General features: G+C 42.0%; 2 protein-coding genes across 6 annotated transcripts; one reads left to right on the forward strand and one right to left on the reverse strand.

Annotated features, from left to right (window-relative positions):
* Positions 1 to 102: 102 nt before the first annotated feature.
* Positions 103 to 8,960, reverse strand: si:ch211-63p21.1 (uncharacterized). 4 transcript variants are annotated; one of them, XM_061031436.1, is made up of 7 exons: positions 8,704 to 8,957; positions 7,749 to 7,850; positions 5,802 to 5,891; positions 5,544 to 5,618; positions 3,654 to 3,724; positions 2,595 to 2,766; positions 103 to 1,330 (listed from the first exon to the last, which is right to left on the reverse strand). In XM_061031436.1, the coding sequence occupies exons 2-7, from the start codon at positions 7,815 to 7,817 to the stop codon at positions 1,115 to 1,117; spliced, it is 693 nt and encodes a 230-aa protein (XP_060887419.1). In that variant the 5' UTR covers positions 7,818 to 7,850; positions 8,704 to 8,957; the 3' UTR covers positions 103 to 1,114. The 4 variants fall into 4 exon arrangements, with proteins under 4 accessions (XP_060887419.1, XP_060887418.1, XP_060887421.1 ...); XM_061031435.1 differs by having other exon boundaries at positions 7,749 to 7,853; positions 8,704 to 8,956; XM_061031438.1 differs by lacking the exon at positions 5,802 to 5,891 and having other exon boundaries at positions 8,704 to 8,960.
* Positions 8,961 to 11,165: 2,205 nt separating this feature from the next.
* Positions 11,166 to 16,381, forward strand: si:ch211-63p21.2 (FH1/FH2 domain-containing protein 1). 2 transcript variants are annotated; one of them, XR_009666810.1, is made up of 10 exons: positions 11,166 to 12,429; positions 12,956 to 13,096; positions 13,314 to 13,496; positions 13,828 to 13,947; positions 14,602 to 14,763; positions 15,063 to 15,319; positions 15,526 to 15,748; positions 15,838 to 15,946; positions 16,056 to 16,134; positions 16,324 to 16,381. XR_009666810.1 is itself a non-coding variant. In XM_061031656.1 (9 exons), exons 1-9 carry the CDS (start codon positions 11,968 to 11,970, stop codon positions 16,082 to 16,084), a joined length of 1,686 nt encoding a protein of 561 aa, XP_060887639.1. In that variant the 5' UTR covers positions 11,170 to 11,967; the 3' UTR covers positions 16,085 to 16,381. The 2 variants fall into 2 exon arrangements, 1 of the variants encoding a protein (XP_060887639.1); XM_061031656.1 differs by having other exon boundaries at positions 11,170 to 12,429; positions 16,056 to 16,381.
* Positions 16,382 to 17,073: the final 692 nt, after the last annotated feature.

The raw sequence follows: 17,073 nt of genomic DNA on the forward strand, positions 1-17,073 counted from the left end.
GAAGATTTAAGACAGGCAATACAACAGGCAGGAGGAGAAAAAGGTACTAAACATGATCTCAACTGGGAAAAGAACATAGTTTCTAGAACTAGTGTTGTGTGGAAAAAAAAAAAGAAATACAACTTTAAAAACATAGAAAAACAACAGGAGGTCAAATACACAGTGCAGAAAAGCCGTGAGAAAATGGCTTTTTTTCCCCCCAATTGTTTCACTCTGAAAGCGTGACTGATTGTCAGGCTCACGTTTCTCCTTCAATAAAGATTCATAAATATAAACATAAACATTATTAAACATGATAGCAACCTTAAAACTGTAAGACTCTTCAGAAGGGTTTAAACAGGATTAAATTCGACTGAAGCTCATTTTTATTTTGAGGTTCGGTTTCTTTACAAAAAAAAATACGCAAGTGCAGCAAGGGGAAAGAAAATAAGAAGGAATCGCCTATACTCATCCAGCAGAGGAAGTGTAGATCACACACAATCTGAGCCACATCAGACCTCTCCAGCTATTGCTTTTTTTAAAATAAGATCATGATTCATTAGTCCCTGCATTTAGAAAGTCTTTGCCTCAGAGAGAGAAAAAGGGGAATGGGTGCCAATGAAATATGAGATGTCCTGAAACAGCCGTCATTTTGGAGCTGTGTAGGAACGGAGGAATTTGCATAGTTCGGCAGCTTGGTCTGTGTCATTATTGGTTATTTTTTTTCCCTGTTTCCGTGTACAGTACCTGCGCAGCCCTGAAACCTTTTCCACCACGTATCACTCCTGTGGCTCGTTAGAATAAGGAGCGAGATGAGAGGTCTATTTTTACCAACGAGGGGGTGAGAAAGTGAGACGGAAGGCAAGATGTGATGAGGCGAAAGCGAGCGCTGAGCGAACAGAGTCTGGATGTAAAATACGGAGAGGGATTCTACTGCAACAGGTCCAGAATGAAAGACTCAAATATTTGTTTAAGATTCATTCAGAACATGGGAATGTGAAAGAAAATCAAGCGGGGGGAGGGGTTCATTAAAACATCTGAAATTAGTCGGCAAACCTGTAAAAGCACCTATTTTATTCCCCTCTTGTGCTATTCACTAACTCGTACAAATCGTTTTTTTCGGCTTTTTCTTCGGTCAAGCGCTTGTAGCCCACGGTAGAAAGAAAGACACGATGACGATGACGAGGGAGAGAGAGAGAGGCAGCGAGAGGAGGAGGATGAGAGGAAGAGAGAGGGACGGGGGCCACAGAGACATCAGGCGTCTGGAGTCTCGGGGCAGATCGATCGGGCTCTTTTGCCGCTCGCCACTCGGGCGGCAGATGACCAGCGGCCGGACCTGGGATATGCTCTCCTGGAAGACAAAGAAGGACGGGATGAGATGACCAAGTTGCAGTTGTGAAATAAGAATCTTCTAGTGTTGGAAATCTGAAATCTTTTCCTTTAGTTAAGCTGCATGCGAGCTGAATATTGGCTCGACTTAGCATGTAGCATTTTGGTTTAGCTTAAAGGTCAAGTATTATACTCCTCATCAACGAGTTTAAATAAGCCACAGAGCTCCTCAAAACATGTCTGTGAAGTTTCCTACTAAAAACCAATCCTGATCCTGTATTTGATCATGTCTATAAACCCCTCTATTTCAGCCCTGCTCAGAACAGGCTGTTTCTGTGTCTGTAGCTTTAAATGCAAATGAGCTTTCTGACCACGCCCCCTCTCTGGAAGGGGATGTAGCGTGGGCTATCATGTACTGAATCTGCTCCTTCTTCAAACAGTCGAATGCATCACCCAACAACAATCTTTCCGGTGGCAAATGTAGAAGAAAAAAAAGAGGTTGTTAGGGCAGCATGCTGTCTGACACCTACCCCGCAGCAGCTATTTCAAGTCTTCAAAGTAACTATATTCAAATAGCCAAACCTCTCACTGATGGTCTCATTTTTCTTTTCTTGCTCATACCGAGGCACCAGTATACATTTCAGTCTGTTTCTCAACTATCTAAAATCTCCTCACTGGAGCTTTAATGTGTCAAATTTGGCTAAATAAAAAACAATGAACGCATACAGTAGTCGATGAAGACAGAAATAGAATTGGCAAAATTAGTTTACTGCAACATGACTCAGTGTTTCTATTGCACTTCATAATTAGCATTTTTTTAATTTTTTTAATTTTATATTTATTTTTGGACTTTTTGTGTCTTTAATGTAGAGATAGGACAGTGGATAGAGTCAGAAATCAGGGAGAGAGAGAGAGTGGGGAATGACATGCGGGAAAGGAGCCACAGGCGGGATTTGAACCTGGGCCGTCCGCTTGGAGGACCATAGCCTCCACACATGGGGCGCGCACTAACCACTGCCCCACCAGCGCCCCCATAATTAGCATTTTGACAGTTTTTGATAAACGTTCTGCTTCCCTTAAATTAAATGAACTCAAAATATTTTACTCAACCACAAAAAGAAAATGTACTCATTCTCAACTATCAAGAATAGGAGATTTCATCCCTGCTTATAAGTCAGTAAACCTGGAACATGACCCGTCTCCTTAATCCTCTGAGTTGTGTTGAATCGTGCCTTGTTGTGGTGATCAGATGTACAGAATGAGATTAACTCGTCTCTGTTTTCTACCTCCAGTATGGTCCTGCTGTGTGCTCTGTCAGGACTGAGCCTGAGGTTCCAGCGATGTGACCTGTGGCTCCGCCCACCGTCGTCTTCGCTCTCAGTGGTGTCTTGCCGCGCTACCCGTGGGCGCTTACGCCTCCGCGAGCTGATTCGCTGGAGAGAACCTGGCTCCTGAAGTCTGAAACAACAAACGACCGGGGTTAAGGGCACAAGGTCAGAAAAACTACAACGCACAGACGGAGCGGGTAATCTGTTAATTATCTTGTGTTAATTGTTTTCATTCATTTGTGATGTGGATTACTAAATCTCTCTCTAAATCTCGCTCTCAGGTGGTGAGAAGGATCATAGACAACCTGAGCGAGAGCAATGCCGCATTCTCTACTTTAGTGACCTTATTGAATGACGAGCCGAAATGCCCATCGCTGCCCCAAGCGCTTTTATTCTGAAGTGCTGCCTGACATTCATGGAGGTACTTCCAGGGCACCGCTCGAGTAAATGAAGTAGTGATATATCAAAAAAGTTTCTATTATTTGTAGATTTGTCTCAGTCATCATGGCCTCTTAAGAACTCAAATCTATCGACATTGCAAAAACGCTGATTTTGTGTTTTGATAATATCGGTGTTACGGTGTAAAAAGTGACCATGTTAACTGTCGACTTATAGCCGAATGTGTCTTTAATTTAACAGATGTTAAAGACAGAAAGTGTCCTAATGCATGTCGCTTTGTTTTCAGATTTTTATTGTCATGTCAAAAATACCAATCATCTCCGTCTTTAACTACAAGCACAGACGCATTCGGCTGAAAGTCACCAATTAGCACGGTAACTCTTTAGAACATAACACCGGTTAGCATTTACATAATGTTAACTTCAGTTATCTGAAAACAGAATTAACACATTAAGTGCTATCCAAGGTATCGTCTTTGTAAATGGATTTATGGTGAATGAAGTGACATGTTTCAGTTAACGGTGCCCTCCTCTGCGCACACACACACACACACACACACACACACACACACACACACACACACACACACACACACACACACACACACACACATCAAACCTGCAATCTGTATCTTCTATATCAGCATCCGCATCGCTCTCCCCCTGAGGGTCCGACAGCACACACTCCTCCTGCAGAGGAACGAAACATAGGAAGCTGAGAGAAGATACACAAACTAAAAACTAAAGAGAGAGTCAAAAAGAACAACTGAAAAACATTCATAGAAACACAAACCTCCACATTCACTGCATGGGGGCTTGATTTGCTTTTTTGGACTTGTTCGGTGAATCATCACTATAACTATTCGTAAAGCACCAACAACAGACCCCGCTGATTGCGTTTCACTGTGTGAGCGTCTTCATGCGTCACTTTCTATTAGCACCATTGTTAAAGTGCATGAATCAGCGCACATGACTAACACAGCTCAGAGACCCTTCATGTGGTGGCCGCTTCCCATTGTATGCACTGGCTCAACAACACGGTTATGTACGTACAGCGCCTGCATGTGAAGGAACACGGTCTTCAATTACTCTCCTTGACTCTTTTTTTATAAGAACACTTTATAAATCTCCATCATTAAAAATCACTCACATGGCCATTTGCATCCCACCTTCTTAATTTATGTACTAGATAAAATTAGAGATTCACTGATTCACTTTTTATCAGCTCTGATTCGATTCTGATACATTTGTACCGATACTAATACTTTTATATCATAATTAATAGTCTTTGTTGGTTTTACATGTAAGGCTGACAGGAAGCAGTGACAACTGTCGGGTTTTCAAATTAAATGTTTTAAACTGAATTGTAGAAATTCTGCTTTTTATCATATAGAAGGAGCTGTTTCATCTCGTTTTTTAACGTCGCCATGGAGACGGTTTGTGGGCACTTGTTACAGTTCAGTCTGAATGTCTTCAAAGTGAGCTGAGAAAGTGCTCTTTATTGATCTGTGAGGTAAATCACGGCAATATGGGTCGAGATAAAGATATCATAATGGATCGGTCCCATCTCTAGATAAAATGTGTTTGTACATTTGAGTATTAAAAAAATCCTTAGTTGGCTTTTTTTTTTTTTTTTAAACCAGATTTGTAATTATATTTATAAGTTCTGTCTATACGTTCCTGCTTCAATGAACTGATTCCAATCATTTTGCCAATAAACTGTATCCGTTACTTATGTCCATGCTTTCACTGAATTTTGATTAAGAGCCCGACCTATCACTGAACTGAACAAGCTGCAGCCATATTTGCACATACACTTTTATTTATTTATGTCCAAAACGTATTTTTGAGCCTGCCTTAAGAGATCTTTTTATTTTATTATTGATTTTATTGCACTTGAAAAACAAAACAAAAAACAAACAAAAATAATAGATCAATGGAAAAACAGACAGTACATAATGTTTAGTTAATTAACAAAATATACATTTTGAAAGAAATGTGCTGGAGGAGCCAAATAAACCCAGAGGGCCTTGTCGAGTGGCCCTCCTAAAGAAAAAACATGTAACATTTATTTGTGTCTTTTATTGATCTCATTGGTTGAGACTTCTCTCTCCCTTGTGTCCTGATTGGCTCTGATTGGAATAATTTATATATGTTTCAGTCGTTTTAATAATTCTCCTTCTCTCTAACGTGTTGTTCGTTGTAACATCTGTTTTGTAATCTGTGTGTCGTGATGGATGTTGATCTTGCCGGCTGCAAACAAATCTACCTACAGGTACAAATACAGTCACCTGACCCTGAACCTGAACCAAAACCTGAACCTAAACCTGAACCTGAACCTAAACCAGAAGCTGCCTCAGTTTTGTCCGACAGGTAGTGAACCTCGGTCGAGCATAAGTCATGAATGCGTCACATTTTGGAGCCTTAAAACAAACTTAAAAACCACAGAAACCAATAAGATCACATTCCCACACTCATGAAGAAACACTGATATCACACGTGAAGTTACCTCTGTGCCGTATCCTTCAGAGTACCTGGTGATCATCACTCGCTTTTTCCCACACTGTTCACACAGCCGTGTGTCCTGAGAGCAGAACAGACTTCATTAAGTGTCTTTTTTTTTCTTCTTTTTTTTTTAAAAGCAGTCTGAGAACAGCATGGACGGAGAGGTCGGTTAGGAAGTTCAAAGCGTGCTTTTAGATAACAGATGAAGAAACACTCGGAGTGCCGGCCACAGACACTTAAGTGGGAAGCCATGAGCACTCACCGGCGTAGGCGTGTGTGCTTCTGAATAAAGTGTACAGGGACCGGCCTCGCACAGACACACTACATCTACCTCTCCGCAGCTCGCCCCCATCTGAGACACAGAGACAAAGAGAGAGAGAGGATAAACAACTGTGATCTGTGGACTTGTGAGACGCCTCTTGTACCTTTTTATCTTTAGCTATGGCTGCAGATCAACAAAGTCAGGTACAAGGAGACGAGTGACGCTTTGATGGATGATCACTTAGAACAGCTATAGAAATGATTTTATCACACAGATGATGTTCACTTCATGTTTTTCTCTTTCTAGCTTTGAACCTTCTCCCTCTACTGTTCACTCTACTTGTTTTTTTAAATTTTGGTAGAAGAAGAAGAAGAGCTGTGATCTAAATCGTTTAAGACTGCCTTTTCAAGCCACTATCATAACGACCCTGTGACATTTCGCTTTCAATCTGACTGTTGCGGAAGAATAAAGGGGGAGGGGGAGGACACACAAAATGATCCAAACTGTGTGACTGACTGTGTGTGTGTGTGTGTGTGTGCGTGTGTGTGTGTGTGTGTGTGTGTGTCTGTGTGTGTGTGTGGAGCCATAACAGTCGACTTTAAGCTGATTTATCACAGTCAAAACGGATGTTTCATTTTTTTTATTGTAATGTCAAAAATACCATGCATCTCTGTAACTACGACAACCACAGACGCACCAATTAGCACGGTCGCTCTTTAAAACAGAACACCGCTTAACGTGCCATGCTTAAGAGGGAGTGCTGTCCCTTGGGGAGGTTTCCGAAACCTATTTTCACACATACGGAAATCTCCTGAAAAACTCCGGACAGTTGGCTACCCGGAGGTTTTTTAGGCTATGTGTGAACGCGAACAGCCGCATTTTTCGCGCCGACTTTACCCGGGGTTTCTCCGGCCAGACCCCTAGTACTTTTTCCGCAGAAAATCCGAGTGAGCTGATGTCTGAACGCGGCAGCATACACTCCAGGGATTTCAATTTGAGCCAATGGGAAGAGAATGACGTTTATATAGTGACCGGCTAAAGTGTCTGCACGCGACCACTACGATCTCTGTGCACGTCATTAAACGTCTGCATTCTGTTTTCTGTTCGTCAGTATGTTGTTCTCCTCTCTTTTGTGGATGTTGTCATTCCATTGGATTACACACAGCACTGATATAAAGGCAAATATTCTCATTATAACGTCGTGTAGCGGACTCTGTTGCTTCGCCCGCTACTTCCCCGTTGTTTGTTTACGTCACGTCTTACCTTAGGAAATCCCCTGCCCCCCCCTCCCCTCTGACAGGGAAAGTCTCCCGCTGTGAGGAGCATATGTGAACGACTAGGTCGGGAGAATCTCCGGAGCGGTCCTCCTGTAAATATCTAGATATTATCCGGAGTGCAGATGTGAAAACGGCTCTACTGTCATTGCAAAATTTGCACATTTTGCGCTGCTGCTGTGGTTTAAAGTTTGTCGGCCCTTGAGGGGGCCCCATACAGGTCTGGGGCTCGAAGTAGTTGTCCTGCCTTGCATATTGACAAGCACTGACACTGATCTCGCGGTACTCAAAAGGCTGCTTTCTTAAACACCATTACTTCACATAGTCAACTGTTTCTTTAGCTTAGCAGCACACAGCAGAGCAAACGCAGACAGTGTTATCAATGGAGTCATAGCACGCTCTGTTTGACTCAGTGGTGACACCTTTTCTAAATCACCGCAGGCATTGTTTTTGGCATTATCTGTTCTGCATTGTCAAACACGAGTACATCTGTGACAGGCCCATGTCACCCTGTGTGTATCGGCCACCCAATAAATATCAGTCGGGCTCTAGTTAAGATGTCACTTTGCGTCGACGACAGTCAGCGAAATGTTACCACCAAGTTAACTTTCATGTTGCCCACGGATAGAATTCCCACGGTATAGCTGCAATGTGAGAGGTTAAATGACCTCACCTCACAGTCATTGTCAGACGTCTCTCCGGAGGAAAACAGGCCGTGGGAGTCGGATTCCCTCCGCAGCATGACCTCTGACCTGGCTCACACGCTCACATAGACCTGCTGGAGAAGAACACAAAACCAGCTCAGTGACATCACCAGACGGTTTTTGTGGACTTTTTTTTTTTTTTTTTCACTGTTTTAACAAAAAAGCGACGTACACTTCAGGAAATGCGGCAATACTATCCATGAAATCAGGTCATAATTAAGACTATTAATATAAAAGACATTGAAATGATTATATCTAAGGATGTGGAATTAAACTTAAAGCCCTCACTAAAGAATAAATAAATAGATAGTGGGACCTTTTTTTTTTTTTTATTAATACTGAGATCATCATTTAACAAACCCTATGAGAGGAAGTCAATATCACTGATTTTTTAAATTAATTTTTTAATAATAATTTTTAATAATTTTAATTTAATTCATAAAAAATCGTTTCGGTCAAGAAAATATGAATAAAAGTCGAACTTAATAATTAAATCGGTCGAGTCACATAAGTAATTTCGTTTTTAAAAATAGGCCTTGTAATTCCTGCAATTCCTTTATGAATGTCCCCATATATTTCGTTTCTTTATTATTTATTCTGATTTTTAAATTTTTAAACTTGGTGTTACAGATGATGCTGTCTTTACGCAAACATCTGGATCCTACCAGGGATTTCTCATCATCACCTCAGCCAAACATCTGCTCGACAGTGGCCGCACTCCCGTTACGTAACAGCCCGCCACAGTCGATGTAAGAGCCGGACAACTTTTCAGATACAACATTAAGAGATGTTGTGTTCTAGCGATACACAAACGCGTAAATTAATCTTAAAAGGGTCACGAGTCATGTTCGGAATAATAATAAAAATGAACATGACTCGTGCACCTGAGCGATAATAAAACGGAGCAGAGTATTCCCATCTTACCTCAAACGCATCCCGTTCAGGACGATGAATAAAACCCATAAAAAGTGAGCGGCGGTGGAGTTGTTCTGTGTTCAGAGGATGAGCAGCAGCAGGACGCGGCGGTGCTTCTCATCGTAGCGCGGGGAAGCCATGAGCTCGCGCTGCTTGTAAGTGTTTGACATTGTAGCAAATCCTCTGTGTGATGTCACAGCGCGAGCGATGACAGGCAGCTACAGTCAGGGGGAGGCGCGCGCTTACCGGAGCACCGAATGTTCCCAAAACATCGCGGGAGCGCGCAAAAAAAAAAGAGGAAGGGAGGGACTTCCGCTGGGGACTTTTAAAATAAAACTGAAAAAACATAGTAAGATAAAAGATAAGAGCTTAAAGGCTTTATATGCGATTTTTCACACTTAAATATAATAGAAATCAAGTATATCCTCTGAAAATAACTCTGTGAGTCATGACTGTCTACAATGGGTGTAACACCCGAGTCCCACTGTCTGTGATGTTTTCAGAGTTTTCAGAGTCCTATCTTCAGTTTGTTTACATCGTCGGGACGGCCGGCTGACTCATCCCCTCGTGTATAAAAGTTGTTTAATTGAGGGACTAGAGAAAAAAAGAATAAGATACTGTACTCACTGCTTAACTGCGTTTCTACATCACGCTCATTTCGGGAAAATTTACATGCAGTGTGAAGATATGAGCATAATAAAGATCGCTAGCATTAGCATGCTAACATAATGGCACATAGAGCAGGTGCCATTTTTATTATTTAAGCCCCCTGCTCCTCAGACATTGGGAGTCCGTCATTGACTGGTCACACACAAACACATAGGCTACCATTTAATATAGAAAAAAATAAAATAATGCAATAGGCAAGATTAAAAAAATATGCATATATAAACATGGACATATTGACCTTACTATGTCAGGTTATACTCTGCTTTGGTTGTGCTTATTCAAAAAGTTCACTATTGATAATTTGGCCCTGCTTTACCAGACAAGTCTCATTTGCTTTTGGTCACTTTAGATCGTTGTTGTCACTGTTGTTCGCTACGTGTCTAGCCTTGCTCAAAAATGTAATCATGAGGACAGAATAAAGAGTATGGCCTGAAAGTGGTTTTGTGAAGCCTTCAATCATCAGGTCCAAAGTTAGAAGCCTAGATAACCTCCTCTGCATTGTTGCAATGAACTCATGGTGTGAAGAGGTATGCTGGTATGCAATTGTCTTTCATGAGAACGGGATGTTTAGTGGCTTAGATACAGTTGGGCACATTCAAAGGTATGCTTTGAGTGTCTTTTTTTAGATTAAACATCTGGTAGAACTCAGTTTAGCTTTAGATATTAGCAGGTAGAACTACTGCTATGTAAAATACTCCTTTTTTATTAGGGTTTTTCAAGCCTGTGCTCCGGTTCAAAATGATCTTTTCACAACACAAATGTCAGCTACAGTTTTGAACCATCACATCCTTTATTATCAAAGCAAACTGAGAGCGATTACGTGTAATTTTTGCCTTGATCTTTATCTCACGCTGCGAAGGCCAAGAGAGAGTTGGACTACAGTCTGTGGTTCTGGTGGACAGACAGACAAAAAGATTAAGAAAAAAAAAGACACACATATTTATATACACATTGGGACCACACAGACACACACAAGCATCAACAAAGAGAGGGATCTGAAGCTGTTCAGTAATAGTGCCACATCATCAGCAAAATACGGTACAATACTGTAATAGGACAGTAGAGTAGGTATAGTTAATGGATCAGTCCTCTTTTTTTATTTCAACATTTTTGAATTCATTATGACATTTTTAACAGTTGTTTTAGTATGGTTTAAGAAGTTGCCATGACAACATACTGGTGTGCATATCAAGAAATGACATGCTGAAGGAAAAAAAAGGGGGTTTACTTTCTAAATCCTCTTTTGCAGTAGGCTTGAAAAACCCTGTTGATAGATAAATGTTACAAAGAGTTTAAGCTTCCCAAATAAATCTCAGTTTGGCCAAAATGTTCCATGAGCCCCCGTCCCGCCTCAGGGCCAAAGAACGAGATAAAGTGTAATTACAGGGAGACCTAATGGGTGAGGGAGGGATCGTCATTAGGGCTGCATGTCGACCGTGCAAATGACCCCTGTGAACAGAACTGTACTCTGGATGTTGGGCAGTATATCAACACAAACTTTTACAATGTTTTTAATCCAAATGTCTTTCACCCAGTTGTGATGCAATGTTTTTTTTTAAATTGCTTAAGTGCTCTCGTAATGTTTTAGTAAAGAATATTTCTTCTTTTTGTAAAGTTTGTACTTGCTATTTACTTTTCTGCTGCATTATGAGATGCTAAAGAAAATGTTTCTCCTACTAAAGACAAATCTACATGTATTAAAAATTGGATACGATGCAAACTTTGTCCAATTTGACTCTTTAATGCACTCACAGGGGAGAAGGGGAGGCAGAAAACAGAGGCAGTACGAGATCTTCAGTGGCAGATACAGAGGTTTGTGTATTTACCAGAAGCAATACAAACAGGAGATGAAGGCTTGATAAGGAAATTAAGGGAAAGGGTGCAACTCAAATAAACCACGACTAATGCACCAACGGACCAATGCACCTCTCTCGTCTCTCTTAAACTCTCACTGGCTGTCACTTGCAGAAAAAGAAACAGAGAGACAGATGAAAGTCAAGAGATTTCGATATTCTGGCGGCCTTGCAGGAATGCATTCCATGGATTTCTCATCAGATTTGGATGCAGGACTGCGCACAAAGCCGTCAAAACTCATATAGATTCCTTCTCTTTCACTGAGGTTACAGGTTTCTGGCGCCCTTTCAGAAAAAACAGAGGACTCTTGGATCAAAAGTAGCACACTCGTCACGCTTGTCATTTTCCATTGGAAGGACAACCGCTGCACCAAAGGCAATTGCAGGTTACGGTGTGCTGTGAACGCCCAGAGGTGGTTCGAAGATTGTGATTTGGTGGTGGGAGATATGCGAGCCTGTGGTCGACAAGTGAGACTGAGCATCCACAAACATCCAAAGCATATTCAAATTGCCTGAGGTGTTCGCTGACTGCACAGTAAGAAGAAGAGGCTAGGACTCAAGTTGTGTGGAAGATAAGGACGAATGCAGATTAATCTGTTCAAATCCAAAAAGGACTTTTTCCATCTTGGATGAGTGATAACAATGCTTTTTGGAGTCCATTTTTTAGTAAGTACAACCTTGTTTTTCTAGGTTTTGCCATTGAACTTTCCCAGACCTCTTTTGCCGAGTCACTGACAGATATGAAATATCAATGAAGGAGTCGGACCAAACCATGGAGAACCCCCTGACCTGGGATTTCGACCAATCCTGGAAATCCTTTCTAAAACCTGCCGCACATCTCTGCCTTAACACATTGGATTTCTCAGATCTCTGGGATGAAGAAGACAGTACAGAGGACGAAGGAGCCAATCCAACCAATGATCCACCAACATGTCTCCAAGCTCCTCCGGCACCACCTCCTCTTCCTCCCCCTCTTCTGCCTGCCTCACCTTTGCCTTCGGCCTCCCACAAAGGTGCAACCATCAAATGTTGCACCATGAAACTCCATTGGAGGGAACTGCAGAGTTTGGCTCCCCTTCCCAGGATGACCCGCTTTGGGACTCAGACTATTTGGGCCGGACTCGAGCCAGTCCGTTTGGATACAAACCGACTGGAGTACTTGTTTGAATCTAAGGGCAGTAGCACCTGTTTTAACGTTGTTTCTGGGAGGCAGGTAAGAGACAGGGTGATACCTCAAGAATTTGGCAACACTGTCTTATCAAAAATATCTACTACATTTTGTCATCTTCTTTTTGGAAATTACAAATGTGTTAGTCCTGGCCCATCTTTGAAAACCTTACAAATGTTGAAAATGTGAGAGATCCCGCACATGATGACAAATAATGATAGATTGAACAGTTTTGTTCCTAGTGTGTGAAGAGCAATCTGACAAGATAATCTTAAGAATCAGGACTTCGCTTAGTTATGTAAGAAGGGGAGAATGGGACCCAAAATTGGCCCAATTATCTTGAAGTGTCAATTCTCATGGCTCTACAGTATATCAGTTGTCTTGGCCGAATTGTTAAACAGATGAGTGTCTTATGTCCAAAAAGGGTTCTAAATTCATTAACACTGTTCCATACATCTGTTTTCCCAGTTATTTCCATACTAGACCTAAATAAAAACAGAAACACACTGAGATAAAAAATGTACATATCTTGAATAAACTGTTTCCAATTCCTCTCTGTATCCCAATGCAGAAGCAGCCATCAGTCTCTGTGTTGGGGATGAAGAGGAGTAATATCATAACCATCGCCATGAGCAGCCTGCCCCCTCCCCGCCTCCTCCCCCCTGCCATCTACAGCATGGACAGCAGTGTGCTGGACAGAGAGGACATCCAGGTACAGTAGAGGTCACATCGGGCAGAATCTGAGCTTCAGCATTTGCACAACCTTCCAAAAGTTTGCTTTAGTTGGATAGGCAGTTTGTTACCCTTTATTTGTGTTTATCGTGCCAAAGTGAAACCTTAGAAGAGGACAGATATGGACGGAATTAGACAGAATGAAAGCTTAAAGACCTGAAACATCAACTCATTCAAAATTCACTTCCTAAAAACAGCGGCTTCAAGCACTTATCCCAACGGAGGAGGAACTTTGTCTGATCAAGGAAGCCAAGGCCCAGAACCCCAAGTCCCCTCTGGCCTCCGCCGAGCTCTGCCTGCTCACTTTAGGGGAAATCACACATCTGGACACCAGACTACAGCTGTGGTCCTTCGCACTGGACTACGACTCCTTAGAAAGGGTAAGTGAAGGTTAAATGGAGGTGCAATTGGAAACAATGGGAAGTCATTTTTGGTACTCATGCAGAAGTTTTCAGGCTGTAACCTTCAGGTAGAAACTGCTAGATTTTTTTTGGGTGTTAGTTTGAACATTAGCCTGACCAAAGACCACTTTGCCACCACCTATACAGACTTCACCATGATGTAATCCAACATAGTACTGATCGAAAATAAGTCCCTTAAGGAACGTAGTCCAAAAAGGTTCCAATCACCAAATTTACAAGACCAACAGACCAAAAATAAAGAATGGATTTCATTGCTGACCTTCTCTAAATGTGACCATCCTCTTAACAGGAAATTGCTGAACCTCTCTTCCATCTGAAGCTAGCCATGGAGCAGCTCTCGGCCAACCAGACCTTTAGATGTATTCTAGCGACAGTTTTAGCAATCGGCAACTTTCTCAATGGATGTAAGGTGAGTGTGTGGTGATCAGGGATGTTCCTAGCAACTAATTTCTCTGTCAATTCAACAAAAATTAGTCGACTTGTCAAACATAATTTAGACACCAAACTCCCTCTGGGTTTGGTGTTCCTATAGCTCTATTTTCTCACTGATGGGAGAGCGGTTGTGGCTAACATTGGCAGGGCTGGCACCCCCAGCTTTCGGTCCTCCTTACAGATTTGGCCTGTGCTGTATGTGGTAACACATTGCTCCATTCGAGTGATTATAAGCCAGTTTAACGAGACACAGTCTATGCAGCTCTACTGTATCTCCATGTTTTGGATCAAAATACTGAAAAACAACGCTGCTCCTAAGAGATGCTATCCATCCACTCTGCTGGTTTACATTCAGGCAGTAGAGCGGGGAGAACAGGCCAACAGCCCCGGCTAGTGGCGGGTGGCTACATTACAGCTTAGACACAACCTTTATCCATTAACTAATTATTAAGCAATAATAATTTATTTAATTAACTAGTAATTCCAGTGCCGACTGCCAAGGGTAACAACATTTAATCTTTTAGTTGACTAATCACACACCCATAGTTTTGACCCCTGTCTTAATCATACATCTCTGATGCTCTTTCTTCTGTACCTTGTAATACTAACAAAATAATTTTAATGTACCAAGGCCCGTGGTTTTGAGCTGAGCTACCTTGGGAAGCTGTCCCAGGTGAGGGATACACACACTCGCCAGCCACTGCTGCACCACGTCTGTGTGCTCCTGATGCAGCTCTACCCGCAATCGTCTGACCTCTACTCCGACATCACTGCTGTTACTAAAGCTGGAAAAGTGGGTGGTTTTGTCCGTGTGTGTGTGTGTGTGTGTTTGTGTATGTGTGTGTATGGCTCTTTAAAGTGTTTTGTTTTGCTGCATCTGAGTCTGAGGGAGAGTTATCAGATGTCGAAAAAAGGATGAGATAAAGATAACTTGTGTTGAATAAGGCTCATTTTAAAAATCAGGTGGGCTGAAACAAGTAAAAAGTTGTTTCTAAAACAAATTTAACACTATTTCAAATGGACTGTGAACCATTTAAGAAGCAAATAAGAATGATTTCATTTCAATCTTCTCCTTCTTTCTCGTCTTTATAGTGCGAATACTCCCTCGTCCACTCAAACCTCGCTCAGCTAGAGGCGCTGTGCAAAGCATCATGGGACCAGCTAAAGACCTTGGACAAGGCGGATGACAGGAGGAGAGGAGGAAAGTCGGAGAAGAGGAAAGGAGGGGGAAGAGAAGACGAGGCCTCCGTGGCGGACGGCATGCTCCGAAACAGGCTGCCGAAGATTTTGAAAGAGTGCGAGGAGCGACTGAAGGTCCTGAGGGCCGTGCATCGTCGAGTCGTCAACAGGTCGGCTCGCGTCACTTTGTGGACGTTATGTAGGGTTTAAAAAATAATTAAACGAACTCCTTCAATGGTTGAAGCGCTAAACTTTCCTTTGCTATCAAGAGACATATATAAAGTCCAAGAGCTACAGTTTAGCTTCAGATATTTGAGGCCGGAGCAAGAAAAAAGTGTTTCAGGAGTCAAAATTTGGATCTTCCTTGTTTCTACAGGTTCCACTCTTTCCTCTTATTCCTGGGCTACTCCCGAGCGATGGTGAGAAACACCAAAGCAGAGGACTTCTGCAAAACCATCAGTAACTTCTCTTTGGAGTACAGGACGACCAGGCAGTCCATCCTTCTGAAAAAAGAGCGGGAACGACACAATAGTGGAGCGGAAAGCCCGGGCCCTAACACTCCGACAGCTAGAAGGAAACGCCAACAAATCCCAACACAGGTCGTCTTTTTACATTCTCTTCAATTGGGAAGTTTGTTTCCAATCGAATGGTTTTTTGGTAATCTGCTATCTGTTTGTTGATCGTGCAGGAAAACGAGGAGCAGTGCAGGCTGGAGGAGGTGCTGAGAACACCTGAGTCCATCCCAAGACGTGACGCCACTCTGCCGAGAAACCGCAGGAGGTTGGCCGACATTCAAGGTATTTCATTTGATACTCACACACACAACACATGAAAGCTCAAAATGCTTCTCTTCTCTCTCAAAGTACCAAAAGAATTATTCTGAACCTGCATTTGTTTACTCTGCAGGTCCATTTTCACGGAAAATGAAGTGGTGAATCTGCTGATATACCTTAGTACCTAGTCACTGGTGCTATTGAAAAAAAAAGTGTGTGCTTTTTATTTATGACATTTTTGTTTAAAGTTCCAATATTGTAGCAAACTTATCAGTCAGAAAACGGACAAATGCATGCTATTTAACATGCCATTGTTACAACCCGGCTCTTACGCTGGAAATGGTGTAGAAGATGAGATATATCAGAATAACACCTAATGTATTTACAATGTAATGAAATAGTGAGTGTCTGGAGAGCGGTGTGAGAACAAAAGGAGAGAGAACGTCTGGAGAGGAGGAATTATAACGACGATGACTACAACGGACCCAGGTGAAGCTAATCCCTTCACTGGAACCTGCAAAACGGGAACACCTAGTGGTGTGGAGCGCTCGTCACACCATTAAGTCAATAACCATGTTTGAGTTTTAATGTAAAGTTGCATTAAAAAAGTCTAAACTGCATCTAACATGTGTGGTTTGTTTGTGAGGAATAAAATCTTCCCTGCCTGCATTATTTTAAGGTTATTTTGGGGGCTTTTATTAGATAGATAGTTTAAGAGAGACAGGAATATGTGGGAGGAGAGAGAGAGAGCGGGGGATGACATGCCCGCTTCAGCTCCAGCTCTGTGCCTGTAACTAGTTTGACTGGGCCTTTCCAATATGGCGATTGCCATCGATGGTCTTCAAAAATCTGCTTCAGAAACCAATGGATGACGTCACTTAGACTGGATGTTTTCATGTTCGATACAGTCTATGAGTAAAACATGTAACAGACAGTTACCAGGTAATTTTGAGTAAATGTAAAAAAAAAAGAAAGAAATATAAAGGTACATTTTTTACTCTATTGCATTAATGTCAATACAAATAATTTAGCCAAAGAAATGTTGTGCAAGGAGGCTCCTGGTAGGTTAACGTTACACTAAACTACAGTTTGCATCATTATATTACAGTAAAATGTCTGACCACAGCTGTGTGTGACCCTGCTTGTCTGCC

This window comes from Labrus mixtus, chromosome 23 (genome assembly GCF_963584025.1).
Source record: "Labrus mixtus chromosome 23, fLabMix1.1, whole genome shotgun sequence".
Taxonomy (NCBI): domain Eukaryota; kingdom Metazoa; phylum Chordata; class Actinopteri; order Labriformes; family Labridae; genus Labrus; species Labrus mixtus.

Coding starts and splice junctions, on each gene's coding strand:
- si:ch211-63p21.2 (XM_061031656.1), top strand. CDS start 11,968: ATGAAGGAGTCGGACCAAACCATGGAGAACCCCCTGACCTGGGATTTC. Junction 13,497..13,827: donor ACTACGACTCCTTAGAAAGG/GTAAGTGAAGGT, acceptor TCCTCTTAACAG/GAAATTGCTGAACCTCTCTT. Junction 15,749..15,837: donor GCCAACAAATCCCAACACAG/GTCGTCTTTTTA, acceptor TTGATCGTGCAG/GAAAACGAGGAGCAGTGCAG.
- si:ch211-63p21.1 (XM_061031436.1), bottom strand. CDS start 7,817: ATGCTGCGGAGGGAATCCGACTCCCACGGCCTGTTTTCCTCCGGAGAG. Junction 5,619..5,801: donor AAGCACACACGCCTACGCCG/GTGAGTGCTCAT, acceptor TTCTGCTCTCAG/GACACACGGCTGTGTGAACA. Junction 1,331..2,594: donor ACAGCAGGACCATACTGGAG/GTAGAAAACAGA, acceptor TTTGTCTTCCAG/GAGAGCATATCCCAGGTCCG.